The following is a 22,008-nucleotide window of genomic DNA, read 5'->3' on the forward strand; positions in this document are numbered from 1 at the left end:
TCCCTATTTAGTCAGCAAGACCATTTGAACTGTAGCTTTAGAGACAGTGAGATTTCCCAAACTGAATAAATCCCGCTCGCACATATAAACACAAAACTGCTTTGCTAGCTCCATCGTGTTGTAACTAAGACATCTGATGAAAAAATAATGTTATTGATTAGCATGATTGCCATACTGTTTAGTTCAAAAACATCCAAAACACCGTACGAAAACATAACGGACCAGACGCAAGCTTTTATTTTCAAAAGTCAAAGCTTGCGGACTGCACCAAGTCAGGAGGGCATAAGACGGGAGGTCTCCAGGCTGCAGCCATACCCCACTCAAATATCCTTTCGGTCCCGGTGATATTATATATATACACAAACGACAGCCTTTTCAAGGCATTTGAGAAGCAAGGGGTGGTTGCATGCAAGCTCCCAAATTGACGCTCGTCTGAGAAATGAAGTTTTATATAATGTTCAGCTTTGGCAGCTTTACCTATATGCTAAAATATGCAATGACTGAGGAAGCCTAGTGACGAGTCCATAGCAACCAGTGTTGACTTTGTTACTACCCAGTGTGCTTTGCTGAATGGTCTCAATGTTTTATTTTTTTATTTCATGTGAATACTAGTTTACTAGATGAGTAACTTAGTATATGAAGTAATGCAGTAATGCAAGAAGTGTGCATTTAGTTTCCATTCTTATTGTGTTTCCACAATCAGTTGGGGAGGGTCATCCCTTTTTTCCATATCATTTTGGAGGGTCATCCAAAATGTATTGCTGGTGAAGGGAGGGTCAGGTATATTTTGACTAACGATCCCAAAACTGAAAACCTGAAATAAATAAAGAACAGTCCCTTATGTCGGGAAATAACACCTCGGCAAACAGTAATACCACAGCTACGTCATGCATTGACTAGTTCTGGTTGATTGATGATGAAGCAGTGTGAGTGCCTCCCCCCTCCTGTGTTTTCACACCTGTATCATATTCCCTCCATGGCTCACTCAGTGTGGGGTAACAGGCTGGCTCCATATATGTGAGAACATCTCCCTTCAACAGACACACTCCCTTCCCCAACCCCTAATGGCCCAGAGGGAAACTTCATTATTTATTGCTATTGAAGGGGCCTTTCAGTTCTAATACCTCAGGCCCCCCCCCCCCCCCCCCCCACTCCCCTGTCTATTACCCCACAGTGTGGGCGGATAGATTGAATACCTTTAGCCTCTATCAGCGATAACTCAGGCGCCCCACCATGTGAGAAGTTCACAGAACCTGCACCGGTGACAACATGGAGACAATTTGGCACTCTGGTTGGAGAGGGCCGAGAACGCTGCAGCGTAATGTGTGATAGGGGGATGGAGTCAGTGACAGCTGAGAGAGATGTAGGCGTATAAACATGGCTCGGATTTCTCTCTTTAACCAACGGCTCATGGAGTAGTTCAGCATCAGCCCGACGGAGCTGCTCTCGGCATGTCCAGTCTCTCACGTCTTGTGTGATTATTTCAAATTGGAGCCTAATGCCAAGCGTGACATGGTGTTGATCCCTCATCCCTCCAGCTTGCGTGTTGCGTGAACAACATAGTGAAACGGATGGCCAGGAAAACACCGCCTACTATATGAAGAGGCCGAGAGACTCGGATTGCTGTTAAATATATGGCAGAGATACTAGAAAGGTAGTTTAAAGGTTTGGTCGTCCCAGCTCAGCGAATTGGTTATGCACTCATTTACTGAGAGCCACAAACTAAAGGTGTCTCATAATGTTTTATCATCTGTGAATGTGAAATTAGCAAATTGTTTAGGTGCTCAGTAAACAATTACTCACTGTAAATTGATAATGATTACTGATTATCACAACCACAGGAGACATTTATCATTCTTTACAAAGACACAAGGGCTGCTAAAAATGGTTGTAGGTCTTTGCATTGGTAGGTGGGTGCCTGTGTTTTTGCATGTGTAATAGGTGGATGTATACTTGTATTACAAAGTAAGGTAGTACAATTAAGCAGTATTGTAGTACTCAAGACCGATCTTGGTCTTAAGACCACTTTTTGAAGGTCTCGTCTTGGAATCGACCACATTTTTGTGAAGAGGACTTGGGATTTTATTTCAAGACTATATTATCTATCTATGTCTATTCATAACTATAGGGATTTCACTAAACCGCCTGTGTATTGTCTGATTTATGTGTTAACATCATTACTGTGATTGGATGTAAAACTTCCTGCTTCAAATGCAAACAATAACTTGATTAATTTCTAGTTTGAAATCTTTGAAAAGTGTTACTGTTAACCCCCGTTCCCCGACCCCTTAACACGTACTCCCAAAGTGAATGTAGGTGACAGAAGAAGAAGCTCTAACTGTCTGGGAGATGTCAACCAAATCCTCAGTAATATCATTTCATTTATATTTTTAAAAGAGTCTATTTGCAAAACAACATCTAAAAGAAAACACACAGCAGTGTGTAAATTCTGCAATGTCAGGAAAGGTAAGCTAATTGTAAGTGACGCTAGCGAAGCTAGCTATCTAAAGTTATCAATCTGCCTCTGTACCAAAACTCTCCAGTAATCCCTTCACCCCTCACCCAAAGGGATTTAGCGAATACTAGCTATACATATTAGCTAGTTGTGTATATACTGTATGTTTCAGTTGTTTGTTTTGGTCTTTTTCTTGTCTTGTTCTCGATACATTCTGGTCTTGGTAATGACTTGGTCTCGGTTTAGGTGGTCTTGACTACAACACTGCAATTAAGACTAGGGTTTTGGCCCTTGGATTGGTTAGGGTTGTGTTTAGGGCAAGTACTGGTAAGGGTTTAGGAAAGGGTAAAGGACCATCCACACCAAGAATGATAACTATAAATCTATAGTCTTAAAAATCGTTCTAACTCCAGTGGATGGTGGAGTCCACATCACAACTATAACGACAACGACACTGGAGAACGATATCGTTGGGATCACTTTTAGAGAGATTTGATGAACGATAGAAACACTGACAGCCAATCACAATCAGAATTACAACACGTCACGGCGGAGAGAGACACGGCGAAGAGAGACACGGTGAAGAGAGACACGGGGAAGAGATTTGTTGCACACAGGTGGTTAGGGGCGTGACTTTTCCCCTCTGCGCTCCTCTGCACAGATCTGACACCGCCCGCCCGCTCTCATCCCCAGCTCTCTGCAGCTCTGTACACCGCTGTTTCCTGGAGAAGGCAGCAGTGTTGTTGCCCTGGGGACTGCCGGGAGACATTTTTGGTTCAGAAAATGTACCTGAATACACAAATATGTAGGATATAACTACAGACATTCCTGTAATTGTACGTTGCAACGTCTGCTGTGATGTATTATTATCAGCTGGAGCGTGACGTGCGTGCGTATGACGTCGCTGTTTGCAGAACGTTATCGCTCAGCAGTGTGATGCTCACATCATTATAATTATGGTTATAGTTATGGTTATAGTTATTGTTCTTGGTGCGGATGACCCTTAACTTTAGATAGGTTCAGTGTTTTAAAGTGTTTAAAATGTGCATGTCTTAACTGAAGAGATGGAGTCGACATTAAAAACACTACCTCTGCTCCGACAGACTCACTAACTCCTAACATTTGGCCAGAATTGATAAAAAAACAAGAAAGTCTGACGGAGCAAATTAACACTAAACTAAAACACACGCTCCCCTTTGGCTTTTTCATCTGCTGGAAATAGATTTGGAGATGGATCCCAACCCAGAGCTGATACATTTTAATTTGATCCCTCCCATGCATCCTTTTCACAATGCAACTGGCAGTCTTAGCTTGTGTGCTCTGAATAGTAAGTTTACATTCAAATTCTGCACAGAATACAAAATCCCCCCACCCCTATACAACAAAAGGCAATCATTCCATTTGTTTTCCCAGACAATGGCCTCTGGATAATAGTAATATGGGGGTGGGGGTGGATGGAGGAAAAAGCGACCAAGTTATCTGCCTTTCCCAGTCTCCGTCTCTTCGTTATGAATAATAGATTACAGATGAGAGCGGGAGGTGGGTATAAAGCAGTGTGAGGTCAGCGCGGAAAGCCAAAATCAGTCTTTTACCAGGCCTTTCTCGAACACTTGGAGAGGTATCCTCAAAACGCCCTATTTATTTTTATCACTCAAAGCAACTCAGTCCAAGGACATGGATGGTCAATACACAATATCATGCTTTTCAGCACGATAAACAGCTTGGGCCAGCTATTGTTGGTGCTTCTCTTGCTAAAGATTTGGTAACCCAGGCTGTGCAGCGCTCTGCTGTTGAGCTCTTTACCTATTTTATCCCTCCTTAACCTTAATGCTTGTTATGTTGGATTCTCAGCCGGTGGGGAGCGACTATGGCTGATTAGCAGGTTAGACGTATTCAGAGAAAACTAAAATCCAAATAACCGCCACCTTGTAATCAAACTATGACACCGTGTGTGTGTGTGTGTGTGTGTGTGTGTGTGTGTGTGTGTGTGTGTGTGTTTGTGTGCGTCTTTCAAACTGATCCTGCATGCACAAAAGACGTCACACGCAATACAATGATGTAAGGGGCTCTGTACAGCAGAGGGGGCGGGGTGGATACATCTGGATAACAAGCAAGCGCGGAAAGCCTACAGGAACATCGCAACATTTGTGTAAGTTTTCCATATTAACTTTCACCACTAATAACTTATTACGTTAATACCTCCGTAAAAACAAGCAAATAATACGCTTAGTTGAACCTAGTCTTGCCAGACTTTCCTCCACAGCCCTGCAGAGGAGGGTCTGGCTAGTCCACACAGCATTCCTAGATGGGAGAAAAAAACGTGCTCTGGTTTATTGGCATTTCTTTAAACCAATCACAATCGTCTTAGGCGCCGGACAGAGCCACCGTGTCTCTACAAAATAGCCTCAGGAAGGAATTTGTTTTGGTGGAACATGTGTACGTTCAAAAGTAGTTTTAGTCGTGCAACAGAAAACTCAGATTGGACAGATAGTCTAGCTAGCTGTCTGGATTTACCCTGCAGAGATCTGAGGAGCAGTTAATTATAGTCCTCAGAAATCCACCAGAGTTTGGAACGCCAACACAAAGAAAGAGGAAGGTGACGGACATCTGGCCGAAAATGAGGGACAGCCGGCAGTATGTAGTATTACAATGTTTTCCTCTGAGGTAGAAGTACACAGTAAGTCAGTAGTATTCAGTGGTTGTTGCATATTAAGTGCTATGGGGTCATTCTGTAAGTTATTTTGGGGTACAATGGTTCTGGAGAAAGCTGAAAGCAGCAATACAGGAGTCTTAAGCCATCGGCCCGTTCCAAACAGGCACGCTTGGAACGGGCACTGCACTGGTTTAATTAATGTAGTCAGGAGTGAGAGGCATGTTAAATAGGGAAGGTTGAAAGAAAAAGGCTCGACACATTCCTTTTAGGAGTTGATTGACAGCTCTCAGATCTGCGCCCATGTCTCGAATCAGAAAGGGCATTTACTGCTCACGTTTGGTCATATAAAAATCAATTAAAACTAAACATTGGATTAAATCCCTTTGTGTACGGTGTGAAGAAGAAGAAGAAGAAGAAGAAGAAGAAGAAGAAGAAGAAGAAGAAGAAGAAGAAGAAAAAGAAGAAGAAGAAAAGCCCCAGTGTGCAGAAGCTTGAAATTCAAAGACTGGGCGCCGAACCAAAACACAATTCATCTGCTCATGCCAACCTCCTTTCATCTGCTAAGGCGTTCGCGGGGGAGGCAAAATGGTCCACAGGGATGGATATTTGGGGCAAAGTTCATTATATTTGAGAGCAGGCCATGGCATTTTAAGTCATCTTATCAGTTTTGGGTGGACCTGCAGAAGTGGGTGTGAAGGTGTGGATTTAAAGTGTTCTTTTCATCAAGGTCGGAAAGTTGGAGGACAGGAACTTTGATTTCCACGCGCTGTTTGTCCTCCACTTTAAAGGATGATAAATATTTCATTGTAAAAAAAAGGAGTTAGTGTTACACTTCTTTAATTTGACTCAAACAAAAAGTCCTGTTGAACAACTGGAGGAGGGTTTAATCCATTATACAGTTTCATTAACCATATCTAAAACTCCTGAGCTTGCTAAATAAACTTAAGCAGCAGTAGCAATCCAAAGATGTGATGCTTCAGCACACGGCGGATTCCAGACTCCACTGCACTTTATTTCTGTGCAGGACCCCGTTGATCAAAGATGATGAATAACGAATCTAACAGAGGGAAATTAGCATGAAAAAGTCCCTGCATTCCAACTGATGCATAAAATATTTGCACTTACTTTAATGAGTGGCGATAAAAGTTGCCATGCTGTGCGCATCTTGATTGATGCTGCGCATTAAGAGTATGCTACCGTGCACAAGCAAACATCACAACAGCCTCGACAGCCCATTGTCTCCAACTACCTGCCTGCAAGGACTCTCTATCTCCTCTCCTACCATTTAACCTGCTCTCAAAATCCCTTTTCTTGTTAAGCTCGCTCACTTTTTACCACTCAGATATTCTGTCTCTGCTACATTTCTTGCATATTCTCTTCTCCCGTCTTTCTCAGAGAAAAAAGCATGCTTTCTCTTCCCTCCAGCATACTGTAGCACGCTGCCAGACAAATAGCTCCACTTGTTTCAAAGTGGCCACAACAGAAGGACAATGATAAGAGAGCTGTCTCCCAAACTGTCATTTCCTCCGTCTGCCACCACATCTCACATCACTGTAATTGACTGCAGTGTATGTGGAGGTGCTATTGTTCCTCAGGATACCCAAGAGTAGTGTCAGGGTGGCTTGTCATTCACTGACCTCAACATATTTGAGTACTGGTGGTATTTTGAAAAATGCTACAAGGTGTTTGTCGCATGTGTTCATTTCTCAATACCCAGTCCCTGGGCTAAAGGACACCAAGGATAGTTACTGAGATGTTTAAACGAGGGGGAAGAAAAGTGCATTAAGTGTCAGTGCCTTTCCACTTTTACATACAGTAGCACAGCACCTCTGTCCTTCTCCTTGCATCGCCTGCATATTCAGTAGAGCAACAGATATAGATGTCGGGCCATCGCTCTGTATGTGTGCAAGAGAAATCTGTCTTGATCTCTCTTTTCTGCTAATGAGTGCCCAGGCCCTGCTCTCTCCTGGACCTTATTAACACTGTCTTATTGGTTATTCCACAGAGTGCTTAGCCAGCAGGTCAGCCCTGCCACCTCCCTCTCAACCTGACCATCAATTCTTATGAGCGAGTACACTTTTGCCCGATCGGAGCGTGCTGTCAATCAAAAACAGCCACTGAGCGTAAAAAGTGAGCCGGCTGGCCAGATTTTCATCCACTAAAACTAATTTGGGGGCACAGATTGCTCCCTGAAGTGGGACCTGGTTTCAAAGTGTTTAAAGAGGAAGTTCTGTCAGTGAGGGAAGAAAAGTAATCTTTGGAAGGAGAGCAACCAGTGATTTTCTTATCATTGCTGGCCAACACCAATATCTTTTACTATAAAGATAATCATTCACTTTGCTGAGACTTCTATGGTGTGTAATGTGATCACTGGAGGCTACTTTTAGCAGCCTTGCTAGCTTGACTACTTGTACTTTAAAATAAGTCATCAGTGGAGAAGCATACAATGCTATTTTTCATAGCAAAGGGAAAATACGGTATGGGCTGTTTTTGTGTTGTTTTTCCTGAATTTAGGTTTGACATACAAAGCGATGTCCCTTTTCTTTAATATAATCAAATGTAATCCTCTGTCATCATTTGCAAATGTTGCGTTGTCATTATGAGAAACAAAGACTGAATGTGACATTGAACTGTTCACGGATACTCATGCTAACATAACCTCTATTTGTGCAGATTTGGAGAGCCAAAAGTAGTGGCAGAACTTAACGCACTGCCATCACTGTGGTGGTATTTTATTTTTGTAAATAAAGGACTTTAGGTTCTAACTGCTTTTGTGCAGCTTTTGCTGGTAAATGTGTCGAGGGCTCCTGTAGAAACTTTTACGTACAGAAAATGCAATCACTGAAATGTCATTGGATAAAGGATAAAAAAAAATCTGCATTTTTCACTCAATTTCATGCCGGTTTAAATAGATGCCTCAATGTCTTATTACCAATGTCTGTGCTGTTATCGACCCCTTCAACAGTAACCTTAAATAAAGAAAACAGAAAAGAAGTAGGGATAGACCAATTATCGGTCCGTTTTTTGGCAGTTTGCAGATTATCTGTATCTGCGTTTAATTTGCCTAATAACTGATCAAATTCATGAATTAAAAAGTGCTCTACTTTGGCTCGGCTACAGCTCTGACTTAATGTCCCCCCCACAACACTATCTGACTATCTGTTACTGGGTGTTATGTTCAAAGTTTGTCATTCATTAAATAATATCATTTAAACAAAGTTTTGTGTTGGAGTTTGTAACATTCCAAAATCTTAATTTTGACTTAAAGATTTTCATTTTCACTGTAAATGCGTATCGGGTCCAAATGTCGGTTTCATTAACTACTGTTAATCGGTAGTTAAAAAAACAAAAAAATTATTGAAAAAAAACAGTATCGGTCGATCCCTAAAAAGAAGACCAAAATCCTTTGCTCCATGAAATCACTTTCACTTTAATTCATCTTCACTCAGTCCTACAATTTCATGTGTCAGTGTGTTTTATTAAATTGTTGTGTTTACAATGATAACCATGCAAGAATGCATGGCTTGCATGTTTGTTCATGTATAGCCACTTTCACTGTCAGTATAAATGTGTTGAGTTTAGCACAATGTCCCCTTAGTTTACTAACACTGGCTCGGCAACCTCCATCTGTCATGACCCTTGTAGCTGTCCTTCTACACTCTGGCGTTTAGTTGTAAGTAATATAATAATAAAACATTACTGTGGTTTTATTTCATAGATATTTGTCTAAAGAGGGTAAAAAGGCTTTGCACATCTCATTAATGCAGCTAAAAATAACACAGGCCTGGCCAAATGTGCAAACCATCAGTGAGTCAGTAAAGCTGACAAACTGAACTGAAGGTTGAAGTGAGTGACTGTTTGTCTATACTATTTGATCTGCTGGAAAATGTGAGTTTTGCATCAGAGATTTCATTTTCCATCTCTGGTTTGATGATGCGTTGGAGCTTTTCATGGCCACAGAATGAATCAATTCCTGTCTGGGATGGCTTTTTACTCATGTAGCTAAAACAACACCAAAGGTTTTCACGGGCGGATGTTTTCATCTTGTGCCTCATCATCCTGGAGTGTTGATTACACGGGCTGGAAATGACGATACTGCCTGTGGGCTTGTTGTTCAACGGCTTCTGATTCATTCGGAGAAACAGGAGATGACTATTTCACAATCAGAAGGAAGTACTGAGACGCAGAGAGGACCTTTTTATACTCTGTCATCAAGTTCTTCACAAAAGGTAAACAAAAAGGACAAATTAGAGGCAAACAGCTGTTAGAAGGCAACAGTATGCTTTTGTAACCGGAAGTACATTGTCACGTGAGACATCACGTGAGACACACGGAAATAAATGCCCGTCTGGTAAACTCTGACTTTCCCTTTGTCTGCTGTTGTTGCTGCCTGGTGTGTTGTTCTGTGGTCCAACATTTATGCTCTGTGGTTTGCAGGTTCGCTGGAGGAGACAGCCAAGGTACTTTTGTTTTGTTTGTCACTCTTGCTGTGTGTTTTTGCCATGCCAGGACAGACATTGACCTTTGTTTTTTTCTGTTCATGCAGGGCGCAGCGCCGCTGCTGTTTTGCCTAGTCTGAGTTTTACACTTATTTATTTAGCTTACCTGTTTTATTAATTTTAACTTATCTGTATGTTCTTTACGAGCGGGTTTTATGTTTGTATTGAGGGGAGTTCATTTCGTTTGGCTATTGTGTATTAGGGTTAGTAACTTTTAATCTGGCCTGAGATTTTAGAAACCTAGTGGTTGCTTGAGTTACTCGTAGAGGTGGTGACGTATAACTGCCTCATTTTATTAGTAACATTGCATGGTTTTAGTGTGTGATTTGGGTTTATTTTGATATTTGCATGTTGTGTTTATTGGTAGTCCCTGTTTTTTTTGTTATATGAGCCACCCACGATAACCACTTTAACCACTTAAATAGTTTTCACTTTAAATAGTCTTTATCTGAATGAAATTCTCCTCTCCTACTGTGTTTTGTATTTTTGGTTGTTTTGTTTTTGTTGTATTGGCTCTGTTTTAATTTATTTTTTATATAGTTATGTTGAACTGAACATTGTTTCTTTTGGGTTTATAATAAATGATTTTCTAACATCTAATAGCCTCAGCACGTACATCAAGCAGGGAGAGCTCAGCGTTATCACGAACCAGCCGTTTCAGTTCCCTGTGAAGAGCAGAATCATTAACATTTTCTACAAACTGGTCACGTAGTAGTACAGCAGAGTTCGTCATTCTACTAGGGTCACCAGCAACAACCTTCTCCATAAGACAATATAAAGCATGTGAATATTCTTGCAAGGATTCTCCTTCTAGCTGTTTTCTGGAAAAGAAATCTTCCTGTAAAGACACATAAGATTTAGAACAGCCATACAAGTCCTGCAGTATAGTCAGAATACGCTCAGGGTCCTCTTGTTCACCACGGGGCCTATACCTGATCTCATCCTTAGCTGCTCCCTCTAAGTGATCAAATATAAAATAGGCCTGGTCAAGAGGTCCTAGATGTCTAGCTCTCATACTAGCCCGTACTTCTTCCACCCACTCATCTACCCTAATGCCATGGGCACCTCTAAACAGGGGACATTTTCTCTCTCTTGGGAGATAAAATACACGCTCAGATGTAGCGGGGTTAGACACAGTGTGGGTGTTTGAATCACTAGGGCTCTGTTGTGCCTCTGCCCATTCTTGCCACAGACTGTCCTTTTCCGCCTGGAGCTGCTGTACACGATCCCTCAGTTCTTGCAATTCTTGAGCCATGACTACTCAACACCGATTGGACACCGCCCAGAAAAAAACTCCAGCAGGGGAATGTCGTCTGGTCCCTCGTGGTGCCAGCTGCTGTTTTGCTTTAAAACTACTCAACTACCCCTATCTGATGGACCATATATAAAAAAAAAAAAAGTAAAACAGGTGAAATACAACACACATGTGAATCCTGCCGACGACGCCAATATTTGTAACCGGGCTCAATAGAGGGCTTAGCCCAAAATTTAGCAATGTAACAGTTGACAACACCACCTTGGGACTTTCACCCAAAGAGTTTAAAATTTTCTGGGGGCCCCCACTACACAGGCAAGCCCCCTTAAATAATCAGAGACGAGGTTGATTTGGGCAACTCAAATCAACCTATTGGGCCCGTTACACTTTGTTAGATCCTCTCCCTTGATAGTCCCTACGGCCTCTTAGTACTGTACTGTGCTACTGTACAACTTGCTGCATAAGGAGCACACCAATCAGTCTCTCTTGCAGTCGTTAATGTGCTGAAATTGCACAGTAAATAAAAGTTCCCCCGCTAATTCTGCTGCTACATCACCATATCCACTATTCCAGACACATCATATTCATAAAAACAATAATTGCCTGCCATGGAAACCAATTTGACTTCCTCACAGGACAGAATTAAAAGTTGGGCTTAGCAAGGTAATGAAGTATGGCACACGCTAAGTCAAGGATCGAGGCTTTGTCTGAGGTAATCACTTCTCCGGATGCTGTGGCTTGGCTGTGTTTCATGTCAACAAGACTGACATATGGAAAAATAATTAAAACGGACGCATTCAACCAATTTCAGCTGGCAAGCTGCATTTTTAATACCTTATCAAATTTTCATGCTGGCTGTCAATCCACTGTCCTGTCTGAGGTAATCCAGCTACATCGAAGGCAGAGATTCTCAATCCCAAGCGCCCGCATGCAGAAACACACAGAACTATGTGTGACAATGTGACAGTGATTTACAGCGAAGAGGTTTGCTCGGTGACAGTGAGTGAGTAGAAAAGTACACCGCAGTTCTTCTGTGACAGAAACAATTAACATAAGCCAGCAATTGGGCTTCAGTCTGCGTAGGCTACAAGCGATGATGTGCTATAGCGTTGCATCACCACTGTCAGCAAAAAAGGGGAAGCTCCCTCTTATCTATCTTCTGAAATGATGTTTCCAGAGAACTTTTATACAATCTCTGAAGCTTCAAACCGAGTTCTGCAGTTTATACACCCAAGGCAGCGTAACAGTGCAGTCCCATCTGACAGCAGCACACACACAACAGATCAGTGAGCATCCTCATTAGTTGGGCTCCGTTTGACAGAAACCTCAAACTTGCTGCCTCCTAATTTTGGACAAGAGGACAACAGAATACAGAGGAGCTGGGCATGTGTGAGGCGGTGCATCGATCTGGACAGATGGCTGACGGGACAGGAGCAAGGTAAGAAGCTGTGCATGCTAAATAAAGTTTAGCACTACTACTTGTCACTCTGGGAAAACACTAGGCTGGAGGAATTTTGAAAAACACAAGTAACAAATAAAAGTGACCCTATGTGTTTGTGCCATTAAATCTTCCCCAAAAGAAAGAAAAAAATAACATAAAGCATTCACTCCAAAATCCCAAATCCAAACCACCTCTGCAGCCTGTATTTCTGGATGTTCATCGCTGTTTGGACAAAGCAGGGACTTTGAGCAAAGGGAAAACGGCCACTCACCTTCACACTACACCTGACTCCATACAGGAGCAGGAGGTTTCGGGAGGAGACGTTCAATTGCGAAAAAATTTAATGTTCTTGTGCAAAAAGCTTGTCTCTGCTGGTGGTTTGACAAAAATATGGTTACATCGCTCTTTCCCATCTGAGGAGACGTGAATGGTCTGTAAGCTGCTGTGAAGGTGACTATAAACCACCATTCTCTCATCTCTCATTTTACACGTCATTGTTCTCCTCCCATACACTGTTGCACAAAGCAAGGGCAAAAAAATGCCTCCGCACTCAATTGGATGGACCTACAATCAATCAGAGCAACGGAGAGTCAAAGGCAGGCTTCAACCAACCCCTGAGGAACAGCGCCACGTCTTAAAGCAACTATGGGCTTAGCGGCCAATGGTGGAACTGCACCCCTCTGGCCTAGAAAGACTTTTCCCATAGAATTTGCATGGCGAAAGAAACTTCTATATTTCAGCGGACGGGTGTGGCAATGTGTATACATACGTGATCGCGGTTCTCTGTTCCTCTTTTAAAATTAATGCGCTGTCGATCTTCTATAACAGATGCCTTTGTTGTAAACAAATTCAACCCAAGTGCTCTTTGGTGACGTGGTTGATTACGTTACTGTTGATCATTTGTCCATCATGTATAAAGCCCGCCCTGACAATTTGATTGGTCTGAACAGCTCTGGTTCGAGCATAGTCGCTACACAACGGATCAAGTCTAGACCGAACTTCCCAACCTCAAATGTTGTGGGCGGGGCTAAGTTTGGCTGGCATCCAGGCTATTAATTTGCTGCATTTTGGTGAATTTTTATGCAACAATTTGTGTAGCACAAGTAGACAATCCCTTGTTAGACATTCCATTGTTCTTCAGTTCCTCGACACTTGCCGGGACCCCTTTACCCACCCAGTTTAAGTTAGACAGGAATCCGTCCCTTGAAGGTCTGTCATGGTACTGTCATTATCGTGGGTTTGTATTTTTATTAAGTCTGTTTCCTGTTTTATTTTGAAGGTTTGAAGATTTGTTCCACCTGTGTTTTGTCCCCCTTGTGTATTTAGTCTGTGTTCCCCTGTCTCATCTTCAGCTCATCTTCATTGGGGATTGGAGTTTAGTTTGACCTGCCTGTTTTTGGACTTGAGAAACCTTTGTGTTCATTGAACGATCTAACTGCACCAGTCGTTTCTCCTGCTCCCTGTTCTTTAACCGTGACAATAAGGGAACAGCTGAATGCAAACTTTTTTTTTCAACTAGAAAAACAACATCTTATTAGAAAAAGAGTTTACTGTCCACGTTTTAGGTAGTTTTGTAGAGAAAGAAAGATGGTCATCGCAGTGCCTCAAACGAAGAGGTTTTACAATGACTTCATGCTTTTTCCTGGTTTTTAATTGTTTTCCAATATCTTCCTTCCAGACCAACATCTGCAAATTCTTTCAGCCTACGTCTCAATTCCTTATTCACTATTAACCCCTCACCATATGCTTCAATATAGAGCACTATGTTGTTGTGTGTCAGATGGAGAAATGAAAAACAATTCTAGACTTTTGCTTAGATTATTACTTTCATCTGGCATTTATATAAATGTACCTCTTATTCTTCCTGACCTTCAGCACTGCTCTGTTAATCTCGGTGAAAGATACTTTGCATTTCCTATAGCTCGTTCACAATAAAAGCTTAGTTTAGCCACTTCCAGTGTGAACACAGAACCTGCTTAGAAATTGTATGCATTATGACATTAGGACACAAAAGAAAAGTCCATCTCTGTGCACACGAGACATGGTCACAACAAGTTCATGACCCTTTTCTTAAGGTTGGTGAGAGGCATTTTGGGAAATGTAGGATGCTGTGCACTAACTAATGTAGAATTACACAGGCTAAGCCGAGGGGAAGGTTAGTACGCCACAAAGATGCATTACAGCAAACTCTTGGACTGCAGTATGAGAGTCTGGCTTTTAGTTTGCCATCCCGGCGCTCATGGCAGATCTCATTTAGAGTTCAGCACGCGTTGTTTTGTTCCCCAGTGCACAGATGTGAAGCATCCAGCTGCTCCGACGCTCAGCAACACTCTCTGACCTCACCTGTCCTCCCCTAGGGCTGCACTGCACATACACACACACACACACACACACATACACACACACACACACACACACACACACACACACACACACACACACACACACACACACACACACACACACACACACACACACACACACACACACACACACACCTACAGCTTGCCATATAATTAACAAGCAAACACACTTTCCGCCTGTATAATTAAGCACCGTAAGAGACGGCGTGCTTACCCAAGCCAAAGGACTACATCAGGACTCTAAACCTTGTTCTGTCAGCGGGACAAAAAAACCCCAACTGAGACGCAGCAAAGAAGACATCTGTTTCCAGATTAATGTGAACAGAATTTTTCCACTGACTGGCCAGGGATATCTATGAGGATTTTTTTTTGTTCCCAGCGTTGATACTCTCTGCCAGAGCAAACCAAGCTGTGCAAACCTCTTCAAAACTAATAAAGCTCAGTATGATTTAACTGGACTGTTTAACCTTAACGTGACTCCATCTCATCACTGCGAGTGCACATCAGCCCACAGATTTGCTGCGCTCAACCTTAAAATCCATCCACAGATTTTTGATAAATTCAATACTGGGATCAAGTGATTTACTGACTACTTGTAAATCGTTAAACTGGACAGATGATTGTGTGTTGTCAAAAACACTGAATATGCTGTAGGTAGGAGCAATTTATATCCTCCAATCAGTGAAGGAGAGAAGTGCTGATTATGTAGCTGAAGCCATTTTGCTTTTGTGGAGATAAAGAGTGCTTGTAAAGAGACTATGAGAGAGCGGGGGAGGCTTGGTTAAACTGTTTTTCCCTCCACAACCCTGAAGTGATTGTACACTTGTGAAATACTACAGATTATACCAAGCAGCAACAATACCCATACCAAACTTTTGTTTCATTGATTTTAGATTGCAATCCACAGTAAAACCCTGCCTCTGGGCCCACAGCAGTCCAAAAGAGACGAAAGAAGAATACTGTTTAGAAAGTGAGGCTCTTGCACATGCTTTACATACATTTTTGCAAGAAATCTTAGTGTCAGCAGACCTTTCCAAGATCTCAATCTGTCACGTTTTATTTGTTTCTGCAGCAGAGAAATCAAAGGCTACCCGCTGCAAGAAAACACAGATTTCACTGCACAGATGCTCAGCACTAAACCATACCCCATGCTGTTGTTGTGACAAGTAGCCGGAGATGCCAGAGTGATGCTATTATGATATCTGTACAGAAGGGAACATCTATTTAAGAGAATCAGGATTCATAAAACCTGGGGAGGGAGGGAACAGCTAATAAATTAGATTTCATGTAAACATAAATATGGTTCCCCATTAGAAATAAAAGTGGAGAAGCTGGAAATACATATGCAGCAGTGGAACCAGATTACATCTAATGTAACTATGTCGGTTTTTACTAAAGCATTCACAATCTGGCACACACACATTCAATTAAACATTGGAAAGCAGTATCAGGTAAAGGAGTTACGCGCGCACACACACACACACACACACACACACACACACACACACACACACACACACACACACACACACACACACACACACACAGGGCTGATTTGTGGAACCAAAATGGATGGGAATAAATCACTAGAGCTTGGCCAACATGGCTGCATACTAATCAGTGTATTACCCCTGGGAAAACTCTGCCTGCCTCCCGACTAATGGCTGCATGTGTGTTTGTTTGTGTGTGTGTGTGTGTGTGTGTGTGTGTGTGTGTGTGTGTGTGTGTGTGTGTGTGTGCGAGTTCAGAGTCACCTTCTCCACCCTGTAGTCGCCCATAAGCAGCAGTAAGTGTGTGTCTGCTTGTATTTAATTGCAAAATGCAGAGGCAGGAGTTCATGTGAATTGCTTGGGAGGGAAATTGAATCGGCAAACATTTCACCTTTTGTCCGTGTCTTGTTGTTGATTACTGGTATTGCAAGTGGAACATTACGCGGGTCGCTTTAGCATTGAGCAAGCATACAGCACAGTGTTTGTAGAAAAGAAGAGTTAATTTGATCTCCTGTGAGAGAGAAGAGAAGAAAAGGCAGAAAGAAAAGGTACTTTACCTTTTGGATGGCCTCGACCCAACGTCACAAAACCAGAGGAGATGAAGCTGTGAAGCTCAGCGCCGCCACTGTTTCGAACGCTCTCCTTCCCATAGTGGAGACCTGTTCACACATGCACGCACACATGCACACACACACACACACACACACACACACACACACACACACACACAGATATAATTAGTCAGGCAGTCATATATATATATATATATATATATATATATATATATATATATATATATATATATATATATATATAGAAGTCACAAGATAAATCTGAGGGCTCACAAGCAGAAAAAGAAACATTTATGTGAATTACTTACAAATTAAATTTGAATTCCTGGATATAGTTTTAGCTCATAATTCCCCTAAAGATTATTCAAATAAAACAGGAAAACAATCTCTCGCTCTCTCTCCCTTCTCTCTCTCTCTCTCGCTCTCTCTCTCTCTCTCTCTCTCTCTCTCTCTCTCTCTCATATATATATATATATATATATATATATATATATATATATATATATTTATTTGTTTTTATCGCCACGACCCTGTGTGTGCAGCCATACATGTAGATTGACTAGAACCAGAGCTCACAAGCACGATTTCCGCCCGTAAACCTTTAGCTGTGCACTGTTAGCAACATGTGTGAGGTTAGCACAACAAGCTGATTGGCGTGCGAGTCAGTCTCACTATGATGAGCACAGATGAAATGGCAGAGCAGGAAGAACCGCCTGCAGGTTCCCGCTCAGCTCCAACAGCAGCGGAGAGAGAGGACGGTGTGTCGGCGTCGCTTCACATTTTACTGCTTACACTGCAATACATAAATGTTTGGGTACCATTAATGTTTATATACGGCCAGGGTGAAACTAATTAAAACACTCCTCCTAATTAACACATTTTATTTTGTATTTCATTTTGTAGACTTCAGTTTTCAGTTTCACACAATTAGATTAGATTAGATTAGATTAGATTCAACTTTATTGTCATTGTGCAGAGTACAAGTACAAAGACAACAGTTAGAAATGCTTTTCAGCATTATAGCCTGTTGTGACCTGTTGCCTTCTGGGAAAGTGTGTGTTCAGTGTTCGTCCAGTGTGATACACATGTTTGAAATGCTCGGATTTTTTATAATGAAAATAGATTACCGAAGTTGCCAGAGGACAAAATGTCCCCTCAGTCCCAGCAGGAGGATTGGGCTGTTCCTCGCCTTAAAAGTTCAATTCATTTAAACTTACAGGCCTGCTACATTACACATGTAACGTATGCGGAGCGGACGTTCCAACACTACGCTTTCACTTTAATCAATGAAACTGGTGACACCGGGCAGAGAGCAGGGTAGTGGTGCGTTTGCTCCGTGGATATCCGCTCTACAATAAACCTGTTTAACCCTCTTTAACCCGACTCTTTAAATTAACTCAAGAGTTGCGAGTCTCTAGTATCATTAACCCGGTTCAGTTGAGTCCTACTACAATTCAATCTAAAATGATAACAGCGCCACACTCAAACCTCTTGCAATATTAGCTACTACTAGTCCTAGCCATCTTAGCTGCCAAAAGCTTTATAACTTACAATTTCGTAAGCAACCACAACTCCACAAGTCAACTCAAGCGACTGAGTGAGCACAGAGACAGTCCGAGACACAACTTCCCGACCCGCAGACTCAGAGCCGGAAACATTGCAAGTTCGCAGACCACTCGAGAACTCACGAGCCCTGGACGACCCACGAGTCCTTGACGACCCGCTAGCCGGCGAATCAGCCGTCTATGTTGTGAGTGGATAATTCTGTAGCAGACGAGCGAGTGAACTTCACTCGAGTTCAGGGTAAAGCAAATCAACAGCAAAAGCCATTCTTTCACTTCTGAAATAATATCAAATGTTCTGCACGTAGCCTAGCTAGGCTCACTGTAGGTTTTGGTGTAAAATGTAGTATGTTAAAATGCAATTAGGTCGAGCAGACAGTCCGAAACATTGTAAGCTCGCCTCGGCTCGCCTATAGAGCAATACTGACTCAAGTGACTCAAGTGACTTGCACAACCCGGATCAGTTTAGTGAGTGACACAGAATAACCCGAATCCTTAAAAGGAATCGAGTTTGCCAAGTCTACTCTACAAGCCTAAAAATAGGACAGTCTTCTATTTATATTTTTACACAAGGTGTGTGCGGCCCTTTTACACAGAAATGGATCATAGTGGTGTAGTAAGTGTCTATATTTCTTTTAAATTAAACCAACGATATACAGGAAACGACTTAATGACTGTGAATGAGCGTATTGGCAGTTTCATTTTGAGAGTTTCTGTTTTTATTTCTTGGTTCCCTCCCCTGCGTCCTCTGATAACAGCTGATAGTAGATTGACGTTTTCACAGCTCTGTGCCGCCTCCAAAAAACTGAAGAAACAACAACAATCCCAAAGCAAAAGCTCTCCGTCTCACCTGTGACTCACACAATCCTACGCCGTGTGGCGGTCCAGGTAAATACGGGTAAAAGATACATTCAGCGGCACATATGCTTCGCCAACGGTCCGCATACATTACACGTTCAATGTAGGCAAAGTCGCGCAACCCCCACCCCAACTACTTTTTGGGGGAGAGTCACCACCCCCCACTGGACAAAAATCCTTGGTGAAACACTGCATATGGAAATATGCTGGCTCTATACACGCTAAAAGTATTGTTTATTAAAATGGAGTCTGGTGGGTTTGGTGATGGTGATTTTGGGGCTGTTTCATGTTAAACAAAAAGGATCTTACTCTTTAACAAAACAGGTCTACCTCTGTAGGGATCCTTTCCATAATGCTGTCTGTTAGAGATAAGAAAATAGTGTTTGGCTTTTCCATCACGTTCTCAGTGGCACCTGTTGTGTTTTTTTCACAGTGTCGAACAGAGAGCTTCCGGTAGTGTCTTTTCCTCAGGCACAGATAAGAGGGGAAATGGTGGAAAAGGTAACCTTACAAGCAAACCTTGTGCAATGATCCTCAGAAAAAAAGCAATATGTTAGAGTCACCCACATATCAATGCACTCTGAACTCAATCACAGCTCTGCTGTCACAGCTGCACATGGAGGATCTGCTGGGATTGTCTTCCCATTCAGTCATAGCAACAATTCTGTGTGTGACAGACACACACACACACACACACACACACACACCATGTGTCTTCCTTTGTCACCTTTGTCATTGGTAGGCCACTCCACGAGCCACTGCGACAACCCTCTAATCGGAGAGCCCCTTCAGAAGCATTCCTCCTGCTCCCACTCCCAGCTCATTAAGGTGAGCTAGAGTAAAGAGCCTGCAGGGGGAAGCTACGCATTAGGAATATCGTCCTTGATACAAAGAATATCGTGACTTTCACCTCAACCATGTGCTGCTGAGGATTCATATGGTAATACTTTTTTTAATCAGACACCAAAACCTCTGAGTTACCTCTGAACATGTGAATAATAAGATAATTATATCATGAAGCGAGCTGGATGTCGCACTGCATCGGGGAGGTGATCCAAGGTGGATGAAGTTTTAACACAGCCAGGCGGAGGTCATTTACATGCTACATAGATTTTTATAGCATTATCAGATGCCGATCTGCTGGAGTGGACATCATCTCGATAAAGTTATTCAGCTGGAGCTCGGCATCGCATATCTTCCTATCTTTATCTTCCTCTCAGTCTGAGATACACGCTGGAGCTTTTGAAATGCCGTCTTGGCAAATGCATGCCCCCTTTTCTCTTAACCCTGCCCCTGTCCTCCCGTCACTGTAATGGTGCAGTGCAGTAAGTCCTGATCCACAACCAGTCCATAATGAAATGGTAGCGCTGCTGGAAAGAGATGCTGATGGATCCTTACCTCCACACCTGAACGCTCTTCACACGCACACACATGAGCACTCAGGGGGCCAAAGGTCCAGCTGCATAATCAGGGGCAATAATGAGATCTAGGGCAGGAGACAATTAGGCAGGGTCTCTCAGATGCTGAGGTTTAACACAGGTGCACTCAGGAAGAAGCTTCTATTAAACACGTTGATGCAGTCAGCAGAGAATATGGGGGGGGGGGAATTATCTGACCAATGGGGAGCCAGCGAGGTCACAGTGGACAACATTACATCATGACTTTCCAAGCCAAGTGGCGTGTTATCTGTATGCATTTTGAGCTATCGTACACAGCGGACGGCAGAGTCTGCAACGTCACAGCGTAAACATACACGCCACTTTCTAAAGCCACGTGGCGTGAACACGTGAGGCTACGTGTTACCGCGAGGCTACGGTTGGGTTTAAAAGAAGAACCGGTTGGGATTAGGAAAAAAAGACGGGGTTAGGTTTAGGAAAAGAACAATCATGGAAAGGAAACATCACACGCGGGACACAATCCCCACTCTCCTGGGTGAAAGTCCTGTGTTTTACCCATCCTCCACCCCGACCAATCTCCCTGTGCGGATTTTCGCCCTTTCATAACACTCGCTACGGCGTCAATTCACACGCAATCGCAAGGTAATGTAAGTCAATGGAGGCCAAACAGCGTTGATAAACACGCTAAAAAGCGAGTATGCGTCTTGATAACATGCCAATAATGGCATACGAATTGGCGTGTCATACATACGTCACTTCATGAGTTCAGTCTGCAGTGGAGATGTTATACCTGCACACTGTAACTGTTAATTGGAGGGAATAGAGGGAGGTGTTTTATGTGTGTGTGTGTGTGTGTCTGTGGGGGGGGGGGTAATTATTGTTTTATTATTTAGGCAAAAGTTCTTGTTTGGGTAACTCACCACACACACACACACACACACACACACACACACACACACACAGCTTCGTGCTATAAAAATATCTGAAGGTCATGTCAAAGCTGCTAAATAGCTGAGATGTTATTCTATCATCAGGACCACTGATTGTCCACAGCAGCTGACCTTTGAGCGCTCGGCTCAGACTAAACGAACCGACGGCTCTGATGTTTGCAGTGCTGGAGGAGCTCCGACACGGAGAGACGCTGACCACTCCAACATCGTCATTCCTATATTCTGCGTATTCTGGTTCCTCTGGTGCAGTAAACACAGAGCCATAACTCATAATCCAGTTTGCCTATTCTTTGTTTTTGTTTTTTGCAGGAGTGCTCTATGGGAGAAATTGTTTTTCTTTGGTTTCTGTTGAGTAAACTGAGACGGCGGAAACAGCTTCTCTCTGCACTACCTGAAAACTATATTTCATCATTCTGCGTATTAGGAAAATGTCAGAGAGGAAACCAAGCAACACTTTTCAAAAAACAAAAAAGAGAGGCAAATCTTTGCCTGTGGTGTGCGGTAAATAAATCC

General features: G+C 42.6%; 1 protein-coding gene across 1 annotated transcript in view; it reads right to left on the minus strand.

Annotated features, from left to right (window-relative positions):
* Positions 1-22,008, minus strand: part of shisa6b (shisa family member 6b) — a 75,121-nt gene that overhangs the window by 46,730 nt on the left and 6,383 nt on the right. The window contains exon 3 of the mRNA XM_078278933.1: positions 16,714-16,815. Within this exon, the coding sequence (XP_078135059.1) occupies positions 16,714-16,815 (102 nt within the window). The remainder of the gene's footprint in view (positions 1-16,713; positions 16,816-22,008) is intronic.

Source organism: Sander vitreus, chromosome 21, assembly GCF_031162955.1.
Source record: "Sander vitreus isolate 19-12246 chromosome 21, sanVit1, whole genome shotgun sequence".
In the NCBI taxonomy this organism is placed as follows: Eukaryota; Metazoa; Chordata; class Actinopteri; order Perciformes; family Percidae; genus Sander; species Sander vitreus.